The 22,658-nt window shown below is 42.3% G+C and overlaps 1 protein-coding gene across 1 annotated transcript in view; it reads right to left on the bottom strand.

Annotated features, from left to right (window-relative positions):
• Window positions 1–719: 719 nt before the first annotated feature.
• Window positions 720–22,658, bottom strand: part of LOC136620849 (interferon-induced, double-stranded RNA-activated protein kinase-like) — a 62,595-nt gene continuing 40,656 nt past the window's right edge. Inside the window, exons 13-21 of the mRNA XM_066595872.1 lie at window positions 20,498–20,555; window positions 18,003–18,058; window positions 15,696–15,827; window positions 14,017–14,139; window positions 12,968–13,163; window positions 7,447–7,590; window positions 5,804–5,902; window positions 4,352–4,414; window positions 720–4,052 (exon numbers count right to left, since the gene is read on the bottom strand). Coding sequence (XP_066451969.1) covers window positions 3,942–4,052; window positions 4,352–4,414; window positions 5,804–5,902; window positions 7,447–7,590; window positions 12,968–13,163; window positions 14,017–14,139; window positions 15,696–15,827; window positions 18,003–18,058; window positions 20,498–20,555 — 982 coding nt within the window. The 3' untranslated portion in view covers window positions 720–3,941. The remainder of the gene's footprint in view (window positions 4,053–4,351; window positions 4,415–5,803; window positions 5,903–7,446; window positions 7,591–12,967; window positions 13,164–14,016; window positions 14,140–15,695; window positions 15,828–18,002; window positions 18,059–20,497; window positions 20,556–22,658) is intronic.

The raw sequence follows: 22,658 nt of genomic DNA, 5'->3' as shown, positions 1-22,658 counted from the left end.
CTAGTCCTACTAGTAATAGTGACCCCTATATTGGCCGCAGTAGTAATTGTGACCCCTATTGCGGCCCCAGTAGCAGTAGGCTTTCCCACTGTGGTGCTAGTAGTGATAGAACCCCCCCCCCCATTGCCACCTCAGTAGAAATTAGTTCCCCCATTGTCACCCCAATAATGATAGGGTCCACCATTGCTGCCCCAGTAGTATTAGGGTTCCCCAGTGCCGCATTGCTCTTCAGATGAAGGGAGAGGTTTAGCAGTGCAGATTACAATAGGGGCCATTGGGACAGCCATGCGCCCCCTTGGAGTCTCAGCACCGGGGTGGTCACCCAAATCACCCCTCTTATAATCCACCATTGATCCCAGCTCTACTCACCCCTGTAGCAGTGTCTGGAAAGCCTGTACTGAGGAAATAAGTGTGCAGGACCTGTAGTCGGCATAGCAAAGTGCATCACATGACCGGTACTGACTCTTGTGATCTGTGTTGCACTCTCATTTCCCCATTACAGGCTGTCTGGACACCGCTACGGTGTCCTAGAGCCTCCATTGGACTCCCTGACAATCACTCGCAGAGCCCCAAGGGTTCCGTGGAGCACACTTTTGGAATCCCTGTTATGTGGGGTTGGCAGAAAGCCGTGCACATGCTACTGAAACAACTCTTCACAAATCTGCTGTATGTGAATACACTGGGACTTACATCATGTGAGCAGAAAAGACCACAAATAGGACTGTGAAACGATTTATTAAATACACAGAATTTTTCTGCTTTTCGAAAAGAAAAAAAAAAAGCTTTCAACTTAATTCTTAGGAAGTTTACATTAAGGGCTCTTTCACGTGAGCGTATGTATTTTTGTGCACACCTCAGCGCAACGTATTTGATCTATGAACTAGACTTTTTGTGCGCATATTGGCTCATTTTACTGTACTTTTTGTGCTTGCAGGGCATGTTTTTTTGCTCAAAGGACATGGCCACGCCCAGGTTATTTAGCCTAATAGGTTCCAGGTGTGTTCTTCTTCCTGTGGAATTGTGCAGCGTATTGTGCACCCCGTTGCATTTTACATGCACATTTGCACATCCCTTAAAGAATTCTATGGTGACCTTTGTTGCGCAAATGCGCACAAAAGTAAATCATGCTGCATTTTTTCCCGCACACAAAAAACCCATTGAAATCTGTGTATTGCAAACACAAAAACGCCCAGAGATCACCCGTGTGAAGGAGCCCTTACAGATCAAATCCTTTGAGAATCTTTGCTATCTACAAATACAAGCAGTATTTGAGATAATGTCAATATTTTTGTTTCTTTGTGATTCTCTTACATCACTGTTACAGAAAAAGCAGAGAAACATTAACCTTAACATCTCCATTGACTCCTATGGGATTTGTCTGATGCTTTCGGTTAGCACCCATTCTGTCAGATTTCTACCAGTTTTGGCTACACGGCTATTCAGTAAAACAAAAATGAAAAAAAAGGCACCTGAAGCCTGGCAAATCTCATCAACAGGATTCAGACATGTAGATGAAAACAGATCTCTTATGAATCCAGCCACAATGGATGCCTTGTATACTCGTGAACACAGCCTTGCACAGAAGAATTAATAATGCCAATCCTCAGACGCACAGGAGAACTCATAAAAAATGAATGTAAAGTTAAAAAGACGAGGAGATGCCAACCACTCGGACCGCAGCTCTTATTGTCCAGTAGGGCTCTCAAAAATAAGAGCCGAAATCTGGTTTGCTGTGCGGGACACTGTACATTAAATGTCCTATTCTCGTGTGAGACTCGCACAAAAATAGGCCATTTAGCCATTTTTTCAAACTTGGACCATTAGTCCGAGTGAAAAATCGCTCATGTTAAAGAACCCATTCAAATAAATAGTTTTTTTTTTCATGCAAGATCTGACCATCTTAGACACGAGGAGAACTTGTGCGGAAATCTCACCCATGTGAATACAACTTTATCCTCCGTTCTGTACCCATTGGGAATGCACTGGTGGAAATTGAGCTAATCAAATCTGCAGAGGCGGCTCAACACTAATGCATTCACACTGTCGGTACTCATTACAATAATATTTTCATTATAAATACTTTACTGAAAGAGAAAAGATAAGATACTAGATCCCATTGGCCAACATACCTTGACTAACCAATTGCACTTTGCTGCATTTTACAAATATAAATGAGATTTGTAAAAAAAATCTCTCACATTTAGAATATGAACACACTTCCATATTTAGTGCAGTTTGTTCCAGCATTAGAGATGCGCTATATACAAACACCATTGTTTATTATTTCAAATCTGTTCATTATCGGACTAGGTCACAGATGTATTACATCACTTCGTACGTATCCCGTAAAAATGAATGTTGCAAAAGTGTTGGAAAGCATCACTAAGTAATGGATTCAAATACAAAATAAAAGGTTACGGGTTCTCTTAGTGCAATCTTCTCATGTTCTCGTGTGGAAAATGAAGAATCATCATCTCTCCCACAATGAGATGGATTCCCTGCACCATAATTTTAAAGTGGAACAATCAGCTTAATATATTGCCCTATGTAACAGCATCCTATTACAGCTACAGCTCTAAAGCCGCCATATTCTTTCAGTTCTCCTATTAACCAAATGGCACACTAGGACTATGGACTACATGTAGCTGTAAAAACCCTTAAAAGACAAAAAGTATATGTAAAGGTTCAAAAAGTTTATTTAAAAAAAAAACAACACACTTTTCTTTCCCTACAAACCCACTTTCTAATGAAAAAAGTAAAAACATTCGTAATGACTGGTACTATAAAAATAGTAGGTCCGTTATCCCTTATGGTGAATGGCATAAAAAAAACATGTAAAAAAATTTGATATTTTTAATTTATTTCCTTCCTAAGAAACAATAAAAAGCGATCAAAAAATTGTATGTACCTCAAAATGATACAGATGGAAACTACAGCTCGTTTCAAAAAAATAAGGCCCTCCCACGGCTCATTTAGCAAAAAATTTAAAGTGCTATGCACTGTGGAATGCAACAATGCAAATACAATTTTTTTTAAATTAAAAGGGTTTTTACTGTAATAAAGTTAAATCTATATAAGGTTGGCATTGCCATAATCCTATTGACCCAATGATTAAATTTAGCATATTCTTTAGACCACGATAGGCACCATTAAAAAATGCCCAAATTACATTTTTTCCCCATTTATCGGTTGCAAAAAATGTAATAAAATTAAAAGGTTGCATTTACCCCAAAATGCTACGAATTGAAATACAATTTTATGTGTTTATTATAGAAAAATAGTAACGCATTAAAAAAACACTATATAAATGTGTTCTTTCGGAAATCGTATAACATGAATACCATGTCAGTCATGCCATATGGTAAAACCCATAAAAGAAGAACTAAAAATAAAAAATGGTAAAATTTCTAAGGAGGGTTGGGGTTTCCTGACTTCCTCATAAAAACAGTAATTAAAAGTTAAATGTTACATTATATATAACCTAAAGTGTACCATTAAAAGACACAATTTGTCCTGCAAAATACAAGGTCTTTTGAACGCCATGGTAATCGCTGTATAACACTCAAAATGATTTCAATTGGGCCTCGCAGACATCTCCGTTCTATTTTACTGCGCTTAGTACATCTCATTAATGATGGGGTGTGCTAAGCCCCCCCTGTCAGAGGCAGGAACCTGCCTCTAAAAACTAAAGTAAAATCGCAGCAAAGTGTCACAATCAAAATCGAAGTGGTTCGCCAACAACATGTGTGCGAGTGGCCTGATGACTAGGTCAAAGAAAAACTAATAATAGTTCTTGCAACGTAGTGATGTCAACATGAAACAATAAAAAAAGCCTGGTCATTACGGTGCAAAATAGGCCAGTCCCTAAGGGGTTAAGCTGATGATCCACTTTGAAGTAAATGGGCAATGTAGGTCTAATTAATGTTTTTTTAACAACATGCTTAATAGGTTTGAGAATCAAGAGTTTTCATCGTTTGGAAAGATCTGGATAATTCTTCAGCCGATGGTCGTTTCTTAGGGTCATGTGACAACATTTGTCTGATCGCACGTTTCTGTGAAAACACAAATTAAAGAAACAGAAATGAGCAAAAAACATACAGTGGAGGTATAGAGGAGAAACCTATTGCAGGGTGAAATCTGTGGCAAATTCATATGGAAACTGCACCAGAATAGAGCATGCCACGGATTACAGAATCCTCAGGATGCTCTCTAATCTGCAGATATCTTCAAGGGTTTTACAAGTCTGTACTCATATGCGTTGTACTGTAGTTTGTTCATTTTTGGTGCAGAATCCATACAGAAAATCTGCAACAAATATACCATGTCTGAAAATATTCTAAAAACTATTTACCTCCAAGGGGTACTGTTCTTCAAACCCACTAGGAAATTCACCTTGACGAACATTTATCCAATGCTTTAGAGAAAAAAGTCAGAAAACATTGTTAGAACATCTGTGAGTTAAATTGGATATTAAAGGGGTTGTCTGGTTACCTGACAACATTCCCCCTATACCACCAACCCTACTGAAATAACAAAATCAGCTATACTCGCCCCTCTTCTGCACCCACAATCCAGCACTGTAGTCCTGCCATCCTTCCAATGTTTGTTGTCGAAGGTGATGTAACCGAATATTATATCACCGCTGCAGCCAATTAGAGACTGAGGCATCACCACCGGTTCTCCTGGCATCAGGGCTTATATCCTGGGCGCTGTGATACCAGAAGTTCAGAATGGTGATATTGCAGCCTCTCATTGGCTGCAGCTGTCACGTGATATCTGGTGACACCATCTTCAACAGCAAACACCGCACTAGACTGCAGAGGACGGGTATGTACAGCTGATTTTGTTTTTTTAGCGCAGTTGTTATAGGGAAAATGTCTGGCAAACAGACAACCCCTTTAAACTAACACAGCGTCATCATTTAAAATTGGTAATTCAAGATTGCTTGCAGAATAAGACCCAATATCCACGGGCGGATTTGTCTTGCGGAATCCTCGCCGAAGATCCGCAATTCAAGCCACCCACAGGGAATCATGGGTGTCCACACCTGAATTAAAGCATGCGGATTGTTTTGCGAATCTTTTGGACTGGAAAACTAACCGCAGCATGCACCTATTTAGTGCAGTTCCTGCACAGGCGGCTTCCATTGTAGTCAATGAATAGCGGACGGGCCGCGGGCTTCACGGGAAAGCAGGAGTTTTTAAAAAAAAACAACCTGTACTGCGCATGTGTGCTGGACGGCACTTCCACACACATCCGCAGTAAAGAAAAAAGACCCAGACAGGTACATGTGGGCGCAGGCTGCAGGCACGGTCGGATTCCACTGCGGGCTCCCGCATGCAGAATCTGATCCGCCTGTGGACATGAGGCCTAAGTCACAATGGAGACAGACCGCTCTGTGTATTCATATAATGGATACACTAAGCTTTTTACTTGGAGGATGCATCCTTGGGATATTTTGTATCACCCTCTAAATGTAGCCAGCAATACAGACACATGGGGAAAGACCTGTCAACCAACGTTTGCTTAGGGGGGAGAATCCAGAAGCAGCCTGCCTGGCAGACATTTCTCTCCAAACCCGGCACATTTTAAAACTATGCTTTGTCTAAAATGCCAAAGCGCTTCAGAATAAAACATAATGAAGTATAATCAGGTTAGGGCAGCGTGGACCTGCTGACAGTTTCTCCGTAATTAATCTATATCTAGAATATCATGGCACATCTATAACTGTCTTTGGAAAAAAAACAGAAATTTTGAAGTAGCATGATAAGCCATACACTTGGAATAACAAATTTCTACTTACATTTCCTCTCTCATGTTCCGAGCGAAATATGCACAATAGTTCAAACAATATTAATCCTAAGGGGTATATGTCAACTTCATTTTCATACTGGTTATGTTTCTATGGAAAAGCAAAATATAAGAGGATTAACAACTTGACCAAATATAAAAAACATGTTCTTTATCTGAATGGGTCAGTGAGGGTATCGTTTCTTCTTAAGGAGAGCATTTGGAAGGTGAGGAGACTTAGAAGGTCATGCATGCTCCTCTGGGAAATGTATGCAAATGAAAGGATGGAACAATGCCTATACAGTGTCGGCTATTGGAAGGCAGCATTCCTGAAAGTCAATGTCAGATTTTTAGGCCGTCCTGCACACGGGTGGATTTTTGCAGCGGAATCCGTGGCGAGTGTCCGCAATGTGGATCTGCAGCAAATACCATTCATAGCATGCTATGGGAAATCGATTCTTCCTGCACATGAGCAGAAATGAAAACGATTTTCACTTGCGGAGGAAAAATTGCAGCATGCTCTATTTTGCACAGATTGTGCACGATCGGCTTCCATTGAAACAATGGCATTGTGGAAAGGTCACGGGTTTCCGGGTCATAGCCTAACTATGGCGAGAGAAAACTAAACATTTGAAAAATATATCTGCATTGCACATATCCAACAGCGAGCCACCGGGTCCATCCACAGTACAGATGAAAATGAAAAACCACAGGTACGCGGCCTTACACAGGCCTTGGTAACAATGACTGGGAGTATGAGCTAATGTCAGAGTCTTCTCCAGATGGAAAAGATAAACCATGCACAGACAGCTGTTTCAGGGTATTTGCCCCTCATCAGTATGCAGTAGATTCGCTGACTTGGCTAGTGAGAGGCCTGTAGATGCAGGTGAGGAAAGGATAACGTTTCTCCTTTGTGAGAGCACCTAAAAGGTGAGAAGACTCATACGGCCATGCATGCTCCTCTGGTAAATCTGAATCTTTATCGGAATCACATACCGTATATACTCGAGTATAAGCCAACCCGAGTAGAAGCTGAGGAACCAAGTTTTACCCCAAAAAACTGGGAAAACTCGTTGAAACTCTTAGGGTGGGTTTATACTCGAGTGAGGTCCATGCACCATTGCTTTCAGGCTAAAATATATGACAGACCTGCAGAGAACCTCTTCAAGTATTTCAACTATACAGGTCTGCAATTTTATGGAACATGTATTAGAAGATACCAAAGGATATATTATGAGGCTTTAATTCTTTTTACAGAGAAACTGATAAATTTTGACTAAGGCCCCCTCACACATGAATGCAGCAAAGTGCCGCGATTTAAACCGCGGTGCTTTAAGCAGCATCACTTTGCCGCATTTTACTTTCATTTTCAGCCGCAGTGATCATAGATGAGGAGCGATAAACGCCCAACAATAGAACAGACTCCACTCAAATATCGCGGCACTGGAAAGCACTGCGATCGAGCGGCTGTCTAAGGCTGTGTGATAGGCTCCATTGAAAATAATGGGAGCTTCTGACAGCGTTTAGCACTGTGCTAAAAGGTGAAAAAAACATCTGGATGAGGAAGGTTTAACTGCTCGCATCTTTCACACAAGAAAAAAATTAAAACACTGACATACAACAGCATCCCAAATTAGTTTTCTGGAAAGTATTCACCTGTTCTGGAGCCATATACGATGGAGTACCAGTTCCACGAGTTCGCTCAAGTGCTTTTTTCGCTTCTTCCCCAGTCATTCGAGTCACTAGGCCAAAATCCCCTATTTTTACTATCATTTCTTTAGTAAATAATATATTTGCAGGCTGTAACATAAGTGCAATCATTAGTTTAGGCTTGTGGGGGAACCCCCATTATGTGTCATTTAAATATATATTTTTACATCCTTGCAAGAAAATATATACACCTATCAAAGAGATAAGGGTGTAGGACTCCAAAAAATACCAAACATAAAATCCAAAGTGTAATATATACTCTCTAAAAAAAGCTGAACGCATACAAGAAAAACAAGAAAAACCATGATCTGCAGTAAGATGAGTCTCGCAATACCTCTCACACAAAGGCATTGAATAAAAAAAAATGATTTCAAGAGGTTTGCTCATATGAGGGTATTTGGCGCACGCATTTCATTTGTACAAAAAAATATGCAGAATGTTCTATTTTCGTGCTTACTGCGTACAAACATACCACATATTAAACTAATTTAACTTAAAGGGGTTTTGTCAATACAATCTGTGTTTTTTTTCAATAAATCTGCCCTGCAGGCTGTTGGAAACAACATATTCAAGATGTTTTTTTCAGAAGTAGTATTTACCTATATCCATTTTTCACCTCCATGCTTTGTTTACATCTTCAGCTCCTTCTGCAAGAAGGTCATCTCCCTGCACCCCTTGCTGTGGTGACCACTTCTACCCAGCACAGTCTACCAAAATCTGCTAAAGTTTGTTGTAGTAATAATAACATAAATGTGTTTCTTAAACCAGCCTATGCAAATGTATGTATGTGTGTGTATATACACACACATATATATATATGTATATACACACACACATACCTTCATAGAAGATAGCTAGCAGTGAAATGGTTAACTGGTTCAATACTGTACACTGTGTGTGTTGCAGTCTTGTGCTGATATCTCCAACACTCCAACGCAAGTTCCCAAGACTTAACAAGGTCCTGAGATGTGTTTCTTATGAGAAAGACCTGTGATGCCCACTGATCATAAGAGGGGGGCTGCTCCTTATCCCCTCCCTTGGATTCCTTGGTTCAGATGGGAATATTAATAAAGTCTATGCTACTTGGGTATATAGAAATTATGTGTTTACATAGCAACATACACCTGGGGCGTAAACATATGTTAATCATCAGTGTCATTACATACTAGGCCAATCATGAGTTGTTATGATGTTGGGAGGGGTATGCATGTAATTGGTGCATCATATTCGAGTCTAACCTTATTGTACTTCCTTTCAATAAAGCAGAAGGGTATGGGGCTCATGGGGAGTATCCGTGAGTTCATCATACATATATTCATGCATGAAGCTTCTCATTATAACCAATCCGGAGCAAGCCAGTGAAATCTTCTGGAATATGATTTATTCCCATAACAAGTGTACTCAGGGGGATGTGGAGAGGAGGTACCAGCTGCCGGTGCTCACTGTGACATAGAGTCCACTCAGGAGGAGAAGGACAACAAAGAGGAAGATGATGAGGTACTTGACTCAACATGGACAGACAGGGATAGTCATGATAGCAGGTCACGGTGGGAGGGGGAGGACATTGCGGGGCAGCACCAGGTTTGTCAAGGGACTATGGTCCGGGTACTGTAAGTCGCTAAAAGCTACCCGCAACCCTCTGTCCTTACCTACTTGCCCCCCTAGGCTAGGCCCCAGGGCAACAACTGGGCGACGGTCCCTATACTCACTAGGGAAGCGGGGCAAGGGGTCAGACTTACAAACAAATACAGAGGCAAGTCAGGAGGTCTGGGTCGGCAACAGGATAATACGCGGTACCAGGGATCAGGCGAGGTCAAAGTCAGGTCCAAAAGCAGAGGGTCACAACGGGAAATCAGATCAGAATAATGCGGATGTAGCCTGGAGACAAACATACACTGGCAGGGATTAGGAGAAACTGAGGAGTTTAAATGCTGTCAGAACTCCCGCCCCAGCAGCTGATTGGGGCGGGAAGTCTGACAGCAGCAGGACAAAATTAGACTCTGGGAGAACAGCTCCTCCCAGCACCTGCAGAGACAGAGCAGAGCAAAAAGCGCCCGGGAGTCATGGCAACAGGGACACGCGCGGCCGGAGCCAGCGTCAAGGACTGCGGTGGCCAGGAGAGGTCACCAAGACTGTGGCTCCCCTGCGCTGCACCCCATCAGCTCGGGTGGTGTGGGCACAGAGACCCCGAGAGCAGCCATTCCTGACAGTAGTTCCCTTCTATGGGGGGACATCAGACCCCCACGACCTGGAGCGGGCTTTAGAGGGAAGTCCCTGTGAAATAATCGGACCAGACGTGGGGCATAAACATCCCTGGCATGAACCCACGTCCGTTCCTTAGGGCCGAACCCTCTCTAGTGGACAAGATACTGTATCAAGCCCTGAACCCGCCTGGAGTCAACAATTCTCTCCACCTCAAATTCTAATTCTCCTTGCACCAGCGTAGTAGAGGGCGGGTCATGGGTGGGCAAAACTAGAGTCACATATCTTTTTAACAAGTCTTTATGGAAGACGTTGTGGATCTTCCAAGATGCAGAAAGGGATACTTTATATGCCACTGGGTTAACCACCTGAGAGATAGTAAATGGAGAAATAGTGCGTCTCTTTTTCGACTGCCTAAGTAGTTTCTCCTGGGAACCCTAAAGGTTCTTACGAATCTGGGCTCAAACTGTGCACAGTTCATCAGTCGAGGTATCAGCAGACGGAGTGTCAGAAACGGAAGGAGTAAAGAATGTAAACCGGGGATGGAAACCATCATTACAGAAAAACGGTGAGACTTGTGAAGACAACTTAACATGGTTATTGATTGCAAATTCGTCGAGAGGTAAGTAATTAGCCCATTGAAACTGATTATCAGAAACAAAAAGTCACAGGAACTGGATCAATTCTTGATTCATGCGTTTAGTTTGTCTGTTGGACTCAGGATGGAATGCCGACGAAAAGGACAAATTAATGTTTAGGTATTTGCAGAAAGCTCGCCAGAAGCGAGCCACAAACTGTACCCCTTTATCCAAGACAATATCCTGTGGAATCCCATGCAGTCAAACCACCTCCTTGATAAATATTTCAGATAAAAATTTGGCGTTCGGTAGCTTGCACAGAGGAACGAAATGTGACATCTTGGTGAAGCGAGCAACTATGACCCAACTATGACTGATCTAGCGCTATTCCTATGACGTAAGGGTACGTCATTTTGCGGGAAGTACCCCGCTCCCATGACGTACCCTTACGTCATGGGGAGGGAAGGGGTTAAAGAAGCCTGCTAGCGGGGTTCCTAAGGCAAACAAAAACTTCTTACAATAAACATTAGATAAGCCATCCAGCTCTGCTGCTGTGGATGGTTTAAGTAATTTGACTGCCTCTCTAATTTCCTGCAGTAAGAGTTTAAAATGCAGAAATATTGTAAAGAACCTCAACACAACGTGTATAAACAGCCACATAAACCCCCACCACACGCTGCCTTGGAGAGCCCACCTGGGCCAGTGGGCAAAGAGTCAATCTCATCCTGCTCCCTCTTCCACTGCTGTAGCTGCTTCTTCTTCATCATCTCACTCCCTGTTCATGCAGTGGCCTCAGAGCACAGACAGGAAGTAGCACGCCTACTTCAGGCCTCTCCTACGCAATTGATAATCAGGCTGTAGGCTTCATAGCCAGGAGTGGGAAACAGGGCAGATATTGAGCCGCCACCATCCCTGACATTTACATTTACCCCATATTCCAGCATGTCCCATGTTAACAGACAACCCTTCATTCCCCAGCTATGGGAACAAAAAAAAAAACAACTATCCACAAGCACAGAGCCTGAACACAAGCACTGCACAGCTGCTGGTGATGGAAATGCTGCTCTTCAGGTTAGTGGACATAGTGTTTCCCCAAAAATAAGACCCTGTCTTATATTAATTTTTGCTCCAAAAGAGGCACTAGGTTGTATTTTTGGGGGATGTCTTATACTTACCTAGCAGGCTCGGTCCAGTCCCTCCCACTGCACTCCGGAGCGTAGACACATTGAGCCGCGGCATTGATTAGACAATTCATAAATCCCGCCTCCACAACGCAATGGCTGTGATTGGTTCTTCAACCGCTGCTCAACCAATCAATGCAGCACTCGAATAAGTCAATCACAGCCATCGCATAGGTTCATCGAGCGCTACATTGATTGGCTGAGCATCATTCAAAAACCAATCAGAGCTGTCGCTTCCTGGAGGTGGGATTTATGAAACCCGTAACCAGAAAGTGATCTTCTGTGGGTGAACGAGGACTGCAGGATGCATTGCGGAGCTTCAAACAGCAGCAGGAGGACCTGGACCGAGCCTGCTAGCTAAGTCTTTTTTTTTATGTAATGCAGATAGGGCTTATTTTCAGGGGAAGGGCTTATATTTCAAGCCCCCTCAAATAATCGGGGTAGGGCTTATTTTCAGGTTAGGTCTTATTTTTGGGGAAACAGGGTAGACACCCCCTGTATTGTGATGCTCTTTGCTAACCCACAGTACCAGATACTCAGCCACCATATTTTTGCCCAAAAAACCAACCCTGCCCTGCACCACCATGTGAATAATAACATGTCCCTGGTATTGCAGAACGCTGCCAGTGCCAGGGTCCAAATGACTACAGACATGTGGTCCAGCAAACATGACCAGGGCGTTATATATCCTTAACTGCACACTGTCCTACAGGTGTGGCTTGAAACCGAAAGTGGTGGTCCATGTTTCATGGTACCCCAAAGAGGTGTGGGACATTAATCCCACCTCCTTCTCCCAAAATGAAAACGTTCTCAAACACAAGAAAGAGCTGTAACTCTACAGCTTTTTCTTGGAGAAGGCCCATGCTTGGCTGTTCTGGTAGAATTTGTCCTTTGTTTTTAATATAAGCACCACATCTACTATCAGCCTTGGAGCAATTTTTGGTAACTCTACTGCTTTTCCTTGGAGGACCACGCCTGGCTTAAGTTTTGTGTTTACCAGGCAGCATTTGTCCTTGTAAAATTTATGACACTGCTTTTAAAATAAGTGCCACATCTGCTGTCTTCCTTGGCACAATTTTTGATCTAGGAGACCCTGTGTGGGCCTTTTGTTTTCAGTGACACCCCTGTGCTACGAACCTCGAACTCTGATCAGGGGATTTAAATAGTGCTGTCTGAACTGATAGCAGCTTTTAAATGGTTAACAGCCGCGATCAGCATTCACACTCATGGTGGCTATTGCCAGTGGGTGTCAACTGTAAGAAACAGCCGACACCCACATTGAATGAAGGGGGATTGGCTCCCAATTGCCCTCCATACTAACCCCAAATGCGCAGGATGTTAATTTATGTCATGTGTCGTTAAGGGGTTAATGTCAAAGATTTGGAAGAGAGACCACGTCTCATTTTTTATCCTGCCTGTATGTTCTTATAATTAGCAAAATGAGTATCAAAAACACATTTTAATTTTACAAGAATCAATCTCATTTCTTGCCTAAATGAGACTCACCTTCAAGTCTCTGTGAATGAGCTTTTTAGAGTGGATGTATCGTACTCCTTCAATAATCTGCTGAAAGATCTCAAGGCCCACTGACTTGTTAACTCGATTTTCCAGGTTCCTTTTTTTGATCCACTCTTTCAAGCTCCCATTTTCACACAGTTCCATTTGAATATAAAGGCAAGTCCCAGATCCTCTACTGTATTCACTGCAACACACACACAAAAAAACACTTGGGTGGCAATATCCCTATAAGGGGGTCCAGAAGGGGCAGATTTGCCACAGGATTTATGGTAGCAGCAAAGTAGATGAGATTTTGAAAATTTCGTCCCCATCTGTAGAAATAATTAGCACAAAACCCATATGGAAATTGACATGTGATGCGGATCCCCCAGAGGAAGCCATCTTTTGGGCGAAACACTGTGTCAGGGTGTGCATCTAGGTCTGTGCTTTATATGGTATAAGTATGTTCATTTATTTTGCGTGGTAACATGTGACTGCTATTAATGTATTGTGATATGATGCCGGTTATATATTGTAACACGCATCTGGGACATCAACCATTATACTAATGCATATTTGACTGATGTACTGTTTTGTGTGAGGGCTGCATTCTCTTGTGAAACTTATACATTGTAAATAGTAATATTTTAATATGATTGGTTAATAAAGAATTTTTTTATATATTCTTCATTTGTGTATTGAGACTATTTTTGGGGTTGATATAAGTATATACACAGCTGTATACATATGTATGCCCACTGTTATTTTGGCGTACCAATATAGTCTATGTACCCAAAAATGGCACCAATAAAAATTACAATTCGCCACGCAAAAAACAAGCCCTTATACAGCCGTGTCGACAGAAAAATAAAGTTATGGCTTTTAAAAAATGGAGATGAAAATCCACCAAAAATCGTTGCGTCCTTAAGCCCAAAATAGGCCATGTCCTTACAGGGTTAAACAAGAGAAAAATTGGATTACGTGTAATTAATGTAAAAATAAACTCTAAGACAAAAAAAAGAAAAAGAAAACACACATTTTCTCAACCAAATAATTACCTTGAATTACTACTGCTCTCACTGCTGTCAGAAGGAATATCCGGGCCCAACCTGGCATTAAAGTAACGGACAATGTTTTGATGTTCAAGACGAGCTAATACTTTTACTTCTTCCAGAACTTTCCTATAAAAAAATAAATGTACATCATGATAGCAATGCTGTCAATATTTTATAACAACGTGATAAATTACAGTTGCTTAAAGGGGTTTTCCTACTAATTCCATTTATCCCGTATCTACAGAACAGAGGATAAATATCAAGTCGCTGAGGGTCTAGACGCGGAGAATCCCAGCGATTCCAAGATCAGCACACCTGAATACCCCATGTGAGTGAAGTAGTAATACACATTCTCAACTGTAAGTCTATTTATTTCTATGGGACAGGTTGAGATTGATGCGCTCAGCAATTTCCCATAAAAGTGAATGGAACAGTGGTTAAATATGGGCACCGCCGCTTCATTTATATGGGATTCAGGACTGGCAGGGAATCTCGTCATCGCTGGGGATCCCAGCAGTTGTATCCCCAGTGATCAGACCTTTTATCCCCTTTCCTTTAAATGGGGCATAAACATCATTAGTGGGAAAACCCCGATTCTGTTAGCAGGTATGTTGCTGACTGGAAACAGTACTGGGTAGGGGCAGAGAATAGGGGTGTAACGTCACCTATATCCATATTTTTTGGGTCATTTTTTGACTGCTGGGAACCGTAAAAACACGAATAGAAGAACCTTTACACCCTTCGTCCCTGCCCCTACCTAGCATTAGGAGCAGTCACAGTATTCTATTACAAGTCACAGTAATCCGAAGATGTTTTTATTTTCATGTATAGATGTGCTGTAAAAGAACCGTACATAAGTAATGGAGATGGAAATGTTCATCATTGCCCCTTCACAGGTATGATTTACATGACTACCCAAAATTGTACTTGAAAAATTGGTCTTCCAGAGGGGCGGTCCTCTAATAAAAGATGGCCATAATGTATAGTAAGATGAAACTGAAAATCTGTGATAGGAAATCTGATCTGGATAAAGGGGTGGTCTTCTTAAAGTAGACTTTTGCATAGGTTTTCCTGTATTGCCTATTACCCTAGTCATATTATTAAGGCCTCGTTCACACGGGGGACATGGCATCGCTACGAGAAAATCGCAGCGATATCGCATCGCTGGTCCGTGCGATATCGCTGCGACTTATCGCATTGATACCGCGACTTTATAGCGCTACACAGTCGCATGTGGTGCTACAAAGTCGAGCGACATTGTAGCACCACATGCAAGGATTTTTGGGGGAGGCTTGAAATATAAGCTGAAGAAGAAAAAAGTTTAAAAAAACACATACATCACCTCTCCTGCTCTGTCAGCCCGGCCGCATCTTCTTCTTCGTTCAAACACTGCCATTCATCAAGCGCTGGCTGTGATTGGCTAAGCGTCAGCCAATCACAGACATCGCTTCCAGAAGGCGGGAATCGCCGGCCAGAAGAGAAGAAGATCCCAGCAGTGATTTTTGTGTCTGATTGTCGCATGCTACACAATATCGCATGTGTGAAGTAACCCATAGGAAAGCACGGGCTTCTCATACATGCGATTTGTAGCAATGCTACAAAATCGCGCGACTTTGTCGCCCGTGTGAACGAGGCCTAAATAAGACTACAACTTGTACTTTATAATATGGAATGACACTTACTTGTCCAGTACCTGCACCTTTTTCACAGCGTAGAACTGATCATCAATTTTGTTCTGTACTTTTACAACGTTACCATATGCTCCTTTGCCAAGCTTCTCAGGATTTCGAAACTCGTCCATTGGGTTGCTAAAACTTAAACAGCAAACATTTCTTTGTTAAAAATAGTTACAATGGACTTTTAGGGTTCGTTCACATGGGCATATGTGGGTTTTGGTCATGCAAATATGCTGCATATTAACACGACTCAAAATCGCATTTACCTGCATTTTTCAGCCATTCTTGCGGGTTTTTGTGCACAGAACATGCACAAAACATACACAGAAGGGCCCATTGATTCGCTGGCCCATTCACTTGGCCTATTGTGGTGTGTAATACGCACCAGAATAGGACATGCTGTTTTCTCACACAACCGAATATGGTATGAAAATAGACGCAAATGTAAATGACCCATTGTTATACAGCCGAGCGCTCGTAGCGTAGGATGCAGAAGACAAGCGGGGTGTCCCCGCTTGTCTTCTGAATCCAGCTGTTTCCCGCTCCGAGCGCCCAGCTGTTATAAAGCCAAGCACTCGGAACAGAGGATGCAGAAGACAATACAGCCGAGCACTCCGTGCCAGGTATGGAGAAGAGAGCTGGACCGCTCTGTTCTTCATACTCAGCTGTCATCAATGAGCGGGATACAGCTGAAACAATAGTATCCCTGATAAGGCTCATTGTCGTCTTTCAGCACGCTAGACAACGATGAGCAACGGCTTAACGAAAACTGCACGATGTAAGTGCAGTTACACACAACCATTATCGCTCAAAAGATGGCTTTTGAGCAAATTTTGAGCGATAATCGTTGTGTTTAAATGGGCCTTTAGTGTTAAAACCGTTAAACATATCTGATATCTCTTTCCTAAATGAATATGAATTAATATTCAATACCCAAACAATCAGGCTCTCCCCACCTTCTAAACCCTCAAAAACAACCTCTTTAGAAAAGCCTACAATTTACAATAACCCTGCTGCCACTACACCGCCACCCCTCACCTACTGTCTCCTTTCCCCAACCATTGCAGACTTTAAGCCCTCGTACCAGCCCTGCAGCAGTCTATTTGCTTTCTTAGAGGGGTATTCCCATCTCTGCATTTCTTTTTCAATGATTTTTATTGGTATTTACAGTAACATTACAAACAAGCGTATTTGTGGTTGTGAACATCAGTATTAATTACAAGAAGTGATACGGACAGCATGGAGGCTCTAATACCCTGTTGTACCACCTATAGCTTGTATACAAGATGTGCTACGGGCTGCATGGAGGCTCTAGTACCGTGTTGTACCGCCTCCAGCTTGGATACAAGATGTGATACGGGTGAGCATAAAAGTATACAGGTTTTATATGGTAACATTAAAGGAAATGTTTTAAAGGGACATCAAGATAAAATTCATATGCTGCCCCTCATGGGAGTCAGGCTAGTCTATCCAATCATCACCACTATAACACAGGCCACAAGGCAGATTAGCCTGATATCACCCCCATAAAACCTAATTTTTATTATATAACTTAAAATCACCTCATATGTGTATATTAAAATTTGCAGACTGCATTTGCACTTTACTAAAGATCCCTAAACATAACTGCATAACTAAAGTAACTGGATGCACACTGAGAGATACAGGTTGTCCGTTAAGCCTGGTTTAGACACAACGATTATCACTCAAAAGATGTCTTTTGAGCGACTTTTGAGCGATAATCATTCCATGTATTTACAGGGCAAGGTGATCACTCAAACATTGCCAAGCTGAGCGCTCTGAGTGGGGTATGCAGAAGACAAGCGAGGCCGCTTGTCTTCTGCACCCGGCTGTTCTCTGCTTGGAGCGCTCATCTGTTATACAGCTGAGCGCTCTGAGCGGGGTATGCAGAACACAGCTGGACCGCTGTGTTCTTCCTACCCTGGCTGTTCACAGAGCGCTCAGCTGGTATACAGCTGGGCGCTCCATGCGGAGTATGCAGAACACAGCCGGATCGCTGTGTTCTCCATACCCCGGCTGTCATGGGACGGGCCATGCCGACCTCTTCTACTCACATAATGAAGAGCTGCAGCTCTCTTCCTTTTTATTTATATGGACACAGTTGTAATTCTGGTTAGAAGAAGGCGTGGCCCGCCAACTGACTTGGAGCTCCTTTCTGAGTCAAATCAATACATTAGCATTTAGAGACAACTCAGGAATTGAGTATTGTACACTGCAATTGTCTCCATGCATTGTACTAATAACACATAAATAGCCTTTAATACATTACATAGAAAATGATAAGAATTATACCTTTGCGCTCTGTTTAAATCACTACTTATTGAATTTGAAGATAGAAGAGATCCTCCCTAGGAATAAACACATCATTTAGGATTGCTGCTAGTTTCTTACCAACTATATAAAAGGTATATGTAAGGCTCATTCACACCAGGGTTGGAATTGTGACTAAAAACTCTGGTCCATTTTTGGAGCAGAAAATCTGAATTAAACTTTTTCAATTTTCCCCCATTGATTTCAATTGGGTTTAAAGAAAATGAAATGTCAGTTTGCTTCCATTATTTGTGTTTTTTTATTTTATTAAATGGAACACATAGTGCATTAAAGAATGGAAATCTTTATTTCCATTACAAAACCATGACGGAATGTCCTAGTGCCAGTGGAAACAGAGTCTTACTGGCTTTTGGGAAAACTGGTATGAGCTGACATTTGTTTCATGTCCATAGACTTTAGAAGGTGCAATGCTGGCTTTTCAAGTGTATGATCGTTTTGCAGGAAATTTTGAAACATAGTCATAGTTTGATCACGTGCAACACTTTGGTACAAGACTGCAAATAGTGACCAGGCAGATTACAAAGTAGCTAAACTTTGCAATATTTTAGGAGAAAAAGTGGAACGTTTAATAGGAGAAGTTGTTGAATGGCAAAATGGTAGCGATGCGGCAGATTTTACATAGAACACAGTACAGCCGTCATCAGCATCCATCAAAGCAGATATCAGGGCCCACTTGCTCATGGGGCTCACTGCTCTGTTGAGCACTGAAAGCATTAACCAGTTTTATATTTTAACCCTTTAAGAATCAAACACTGTAAATTTACAGCGCTTGGTCCTGGGCTTTAATCCCACCCGATCCCAAAAATACGGTGCCGGATTAAAGCCTCTGCTCCTGCAATCAAGAAAGAGCATGTTGGGTTATCAGCTGTTAGTCACAGCTGATAACCCGGAGGAGGGAGAAACGTTTTTTAACCACTTCTGTGTTCTCCTTTCCCTAGTAGTACATAGTGCTCAATGAGTGCTATGTCCTAAGAAGTGAAAGTGGAAGTGTTTCTTCCACTACGAAAGCCAGCGGTCATGTGACACAAGCCTGCCTCCAAGTCTGCATCATTTTGAAGCAGATTTTATCACGTATTTCTGTGTGGAATTACAGATTAGCAATGTTAGCATTTTTGATTATGATTATATTGCCCACTGCGTGAGGATAACTGCTGCTTAAAAGTAAGTTGTACCAGATTTAGCTTTCCTAATAAAAAAAAACCTATGAAACTAAAAAGTGTCTGGTCCTTAAGGTACAAAACAGCCTGGTGCTTTAGGGCTTGAAGACCCTTACAGCCTTCTATATTCCCTTACGTCGCCATGTGCCATTCTCCACAGCTACATCCTCACGTGCCATTCTCCACAGCCTCCTGTCTGCAGATAAGTGTTCCACTTTGACTTCTCACACCTTACGGCTGCGGTCTTTGTATAATATGTCTTCACAAAATGATGCAGCACCTGAACCAACTTCTTGCACAGACACAGACAGCAGGTATGTGACCAGTGAACAGACAGATCAGCAATAGGTGCGCCCTGAAGCTCTAACCACATAATTTTACTGTCATTGAAAAATCAAACAAGCATGCATTATTGCCTCTATCCAGGGGTTCCACCAGGGTTTAAGTATGAAATCCCAAAAACTAAATGCCTGGATAGAATCTGGATAGGCCCTATTTCTGCCATTGTTAAAGTCTACAAAAACATATTTCACCATACATTCATTCAGTATCTTATGCTATTTGCATAGCCCATTTCAGTCTATCAACTGCCAAGCTATGTAGATGGCACAGATGTGCTACAATAGTATAGTGGGCCACATCAATCATGTTGGCATTAAAAACATTGGTAGGTCTCAGGCTGCAGGTTTCTATTAGTTTCTGGCGTTTTGTGCCGTGTTCATAGATCGTAGAGGGAGTCCTGAGTGAGAGACTTCCCCTCTAGAATGTCCAAGTGGGCATATGGACAGGGGGGGGGTCTTTTTGACACAACCCCTTAATTGTCCATTGTAAAAGCTCAAACTGATAGGCAACACAACTGTAGTCAATCCTTCATTGAAGGCAGTTATTCATACATGGAGATTGTTATTTCATTAAATATAAAGGTTTGTTGTAGGATTTATACATAGATACGTAATAGGAACATCAATGCCAATAAATGTCAAGTGTCAATAGCAGCTAGCTGTGGATGCTGGCATTAGCAGATAAAATGGGGCCCTTCTATTAGTTGCGCACAGGACTTTTCCATCTAATAAAATGCCAGACAGCTGAACAGAGACCAAATAGATATCATTATAGTCAATGGGGCTAGTTTGCTTTAGTCATAAGATGGATCCATTCGGCCAGGGATTCCCTTTTCCTGCTTCCATAACGGAGCAAGAAAATAGAACTCTTGAACACAGGTGTGAAAGCAGCCTTAAATGTTTATTTTCCGAATACTGTTTATCTCTTTTATTTATGATTTTAAATATTTCACCTTACCCCTGAATCTGTAGTTGTTGGTTGGTTTAGTCCATTACTTAAGGATTGCCTTGAAGGACTGAAGATGCAAAACATATGTTAATTATTAGGAAAACTGCAGTGTCAAACATAGCTGAAACAAGGAAATCAAATCCTCACTAATGCACATCCTCTTGAATGCAATGGTATAGTTGAAAATATAGACACCATGCTGCTGCTCGGAAATATACCTTTTACTATGTTATAGCTAAAGAGTGATGTATAAAAATGTGGCTGTGCATAAACTTTACAGAAATAGCAGGTTTAATCAGTAGTTCAATCAAATTCGGCAACATTCTTAGAAACTTGAAAAGCACTAATGCTCCATTTTAGTGCAGGTCTCCCACGGGGACGACTCCCGCAGGCTCCTATTGAAGCCTATGGAAGCCGTCCGGATCCGCGGGAGACCCGTACCAGAATTAAACTCACCTGCTCCGGACGATGCGGTTCTTCCCTTCTTTGCGGCCGGATCTTCTTTCTTCGGCCCGACGGATGTGCCCGACCGAAGAAAGAAGATCCGGTCACGAAGGTAGGAAAATCCGCATCGTCCAGAGCAGGTGAGTTGATTCTTCTTTTTAGGCCTCATGTCCGCGGGGCAGGAGGGACCCACTACGGATTCTACATGAAGAATCCGTAGTCAGCCTGATTTTCCCCTTAGACATGAGGCCTAAGAATTTTTTCAACTTAAGAGTACCTGCACTTTCACACTGGAGCGCTCCTACTCAGTCGACCGTTTTCAGCTCCTTATGACAGCTGAAGACAGCCCCATATAGCGCTATATGGGACTGTCTTCAGCTGCCGGGAGGAACCAAAAATGACGACAGAACAGAAGAGCTCCAGTGTGAGTGTACAGGTACTCTTTGAAAAAGATAAAGAAGACCCTTTAACTTTCCTTCCCTAGTATAATTTCACTTTAACCCTTTAAAGGGTTATCCAGACTTTAAATATTGATGTCCTATCCTCAGGGATCACAAGATGCCACTGGCGTAACTATAGGTTTACTGTCCCCTCTGTGTCTCCCTTTAGCCTGAATGCTCAGTCAGCAGCACAAAGTTTCAGTAACTTATACTACAGCTGCTGGGGATGTCTCAGTTAGTGCAGAGGCTGTCCCCTCCCTCTCTCTCAGCAGTACTACATTGAGAGCGCAGGAAGGAGGTGGAGGAGCAGCCTGCACTGCCTGAGAACTCCATCTAAGACAAATTTCACACGGTCAAGCACAATATCGGGCTGTGAAACTCTTCCTGATATTGCGCTCCTGAGCATGCAATTTCCCCACGGAAATACCTGTGAGATATGTGCAGATAAGCTGAAATGCATGACAGGCTTGGGAGCCTTCAGCACCCCATGATCACATTGTGGGGATCATGATATCATTCCAGAAGGGGCCACCCCTTTCTGGCTAGCTGTTAAGGCACCACTCAGCATTGACCACAGCATTTAAACAATAGATCCACCATTCCCAGTGGCTGTCACCTGTCAGAAAAACTAACAGGTGTGAAGCAAGCCTGGCGTCCGAGCTTGTTCCATACCTCCCCTTGCGACCCATAATGAAAATATCCATCATAGGTTGCTAAGAAATTAAGGCTGTCATGTTTGGTTCAAGTGTATTTTGATCAGCTGGACGTCTCCTACTTTCTAAGTTGTTGTTGGGGCAGGTGCTTTGATCTGTTGGAAAGGATCAGCTGACCACACTGCTCAACCTTATTACAGGGAAAAATCTCTGGTTAGCCTCTGGTTAAATACTTTTGGTTTCTGCAGTGTGGTGTGATTGATAGCTGTGACAATATTTCTTCTAGTTGCAAAAGTACCTAGTTGTAGTCCAGTGTTGTCTAGTTTGTCTAGTCAGTGTGTCCTGCTCCTTGGTTTTCTAATCCAGTCTGTTTCCTAGTTAATGCTTTGTCTAATATTTCCTTGTTTGTTTTTGTCTGCCTAGGATCATTCCAGCATTTGCTTCATTAAGCCTTTAGTTTGGGCCCTAGTGCCCTAAGAGTCTTAGGCCGGTCTCACACGGCTGGATAGGAATTGCAGTTTTCGCAAGTGCTTGATCCATGGTAATATGTGGATCAATCAAATGCATAGGACTACACAATTCTGCTCACATAAGCGGGTCAGAAATGTGTAATCCGCTCGCAGAAAATAGAAT

The sequence above is a fragment of the Eleutherodactylus coqui genome, chromosome 3 (assembly GCF_035609145.1).
Source record: "Eleutherodactylus coqui strain aEleCoq1 chromosome 3, aEleCoq1.hap1, whole genome shotgun sequence".
In the NCBI taxonomy this organism is placed as follows: Eukaryota; Metazoa; Chordata; class Amphibia; order Anura; family Eleutherodactylidae; genus Eleutherodactylus; species Eleutherodactylus coqui.
The sequence above is the reverse complement of the archived record's forward strand: the minus strand, read 5'-3'. Positions and strand labels throughout refer to the sequence as shown.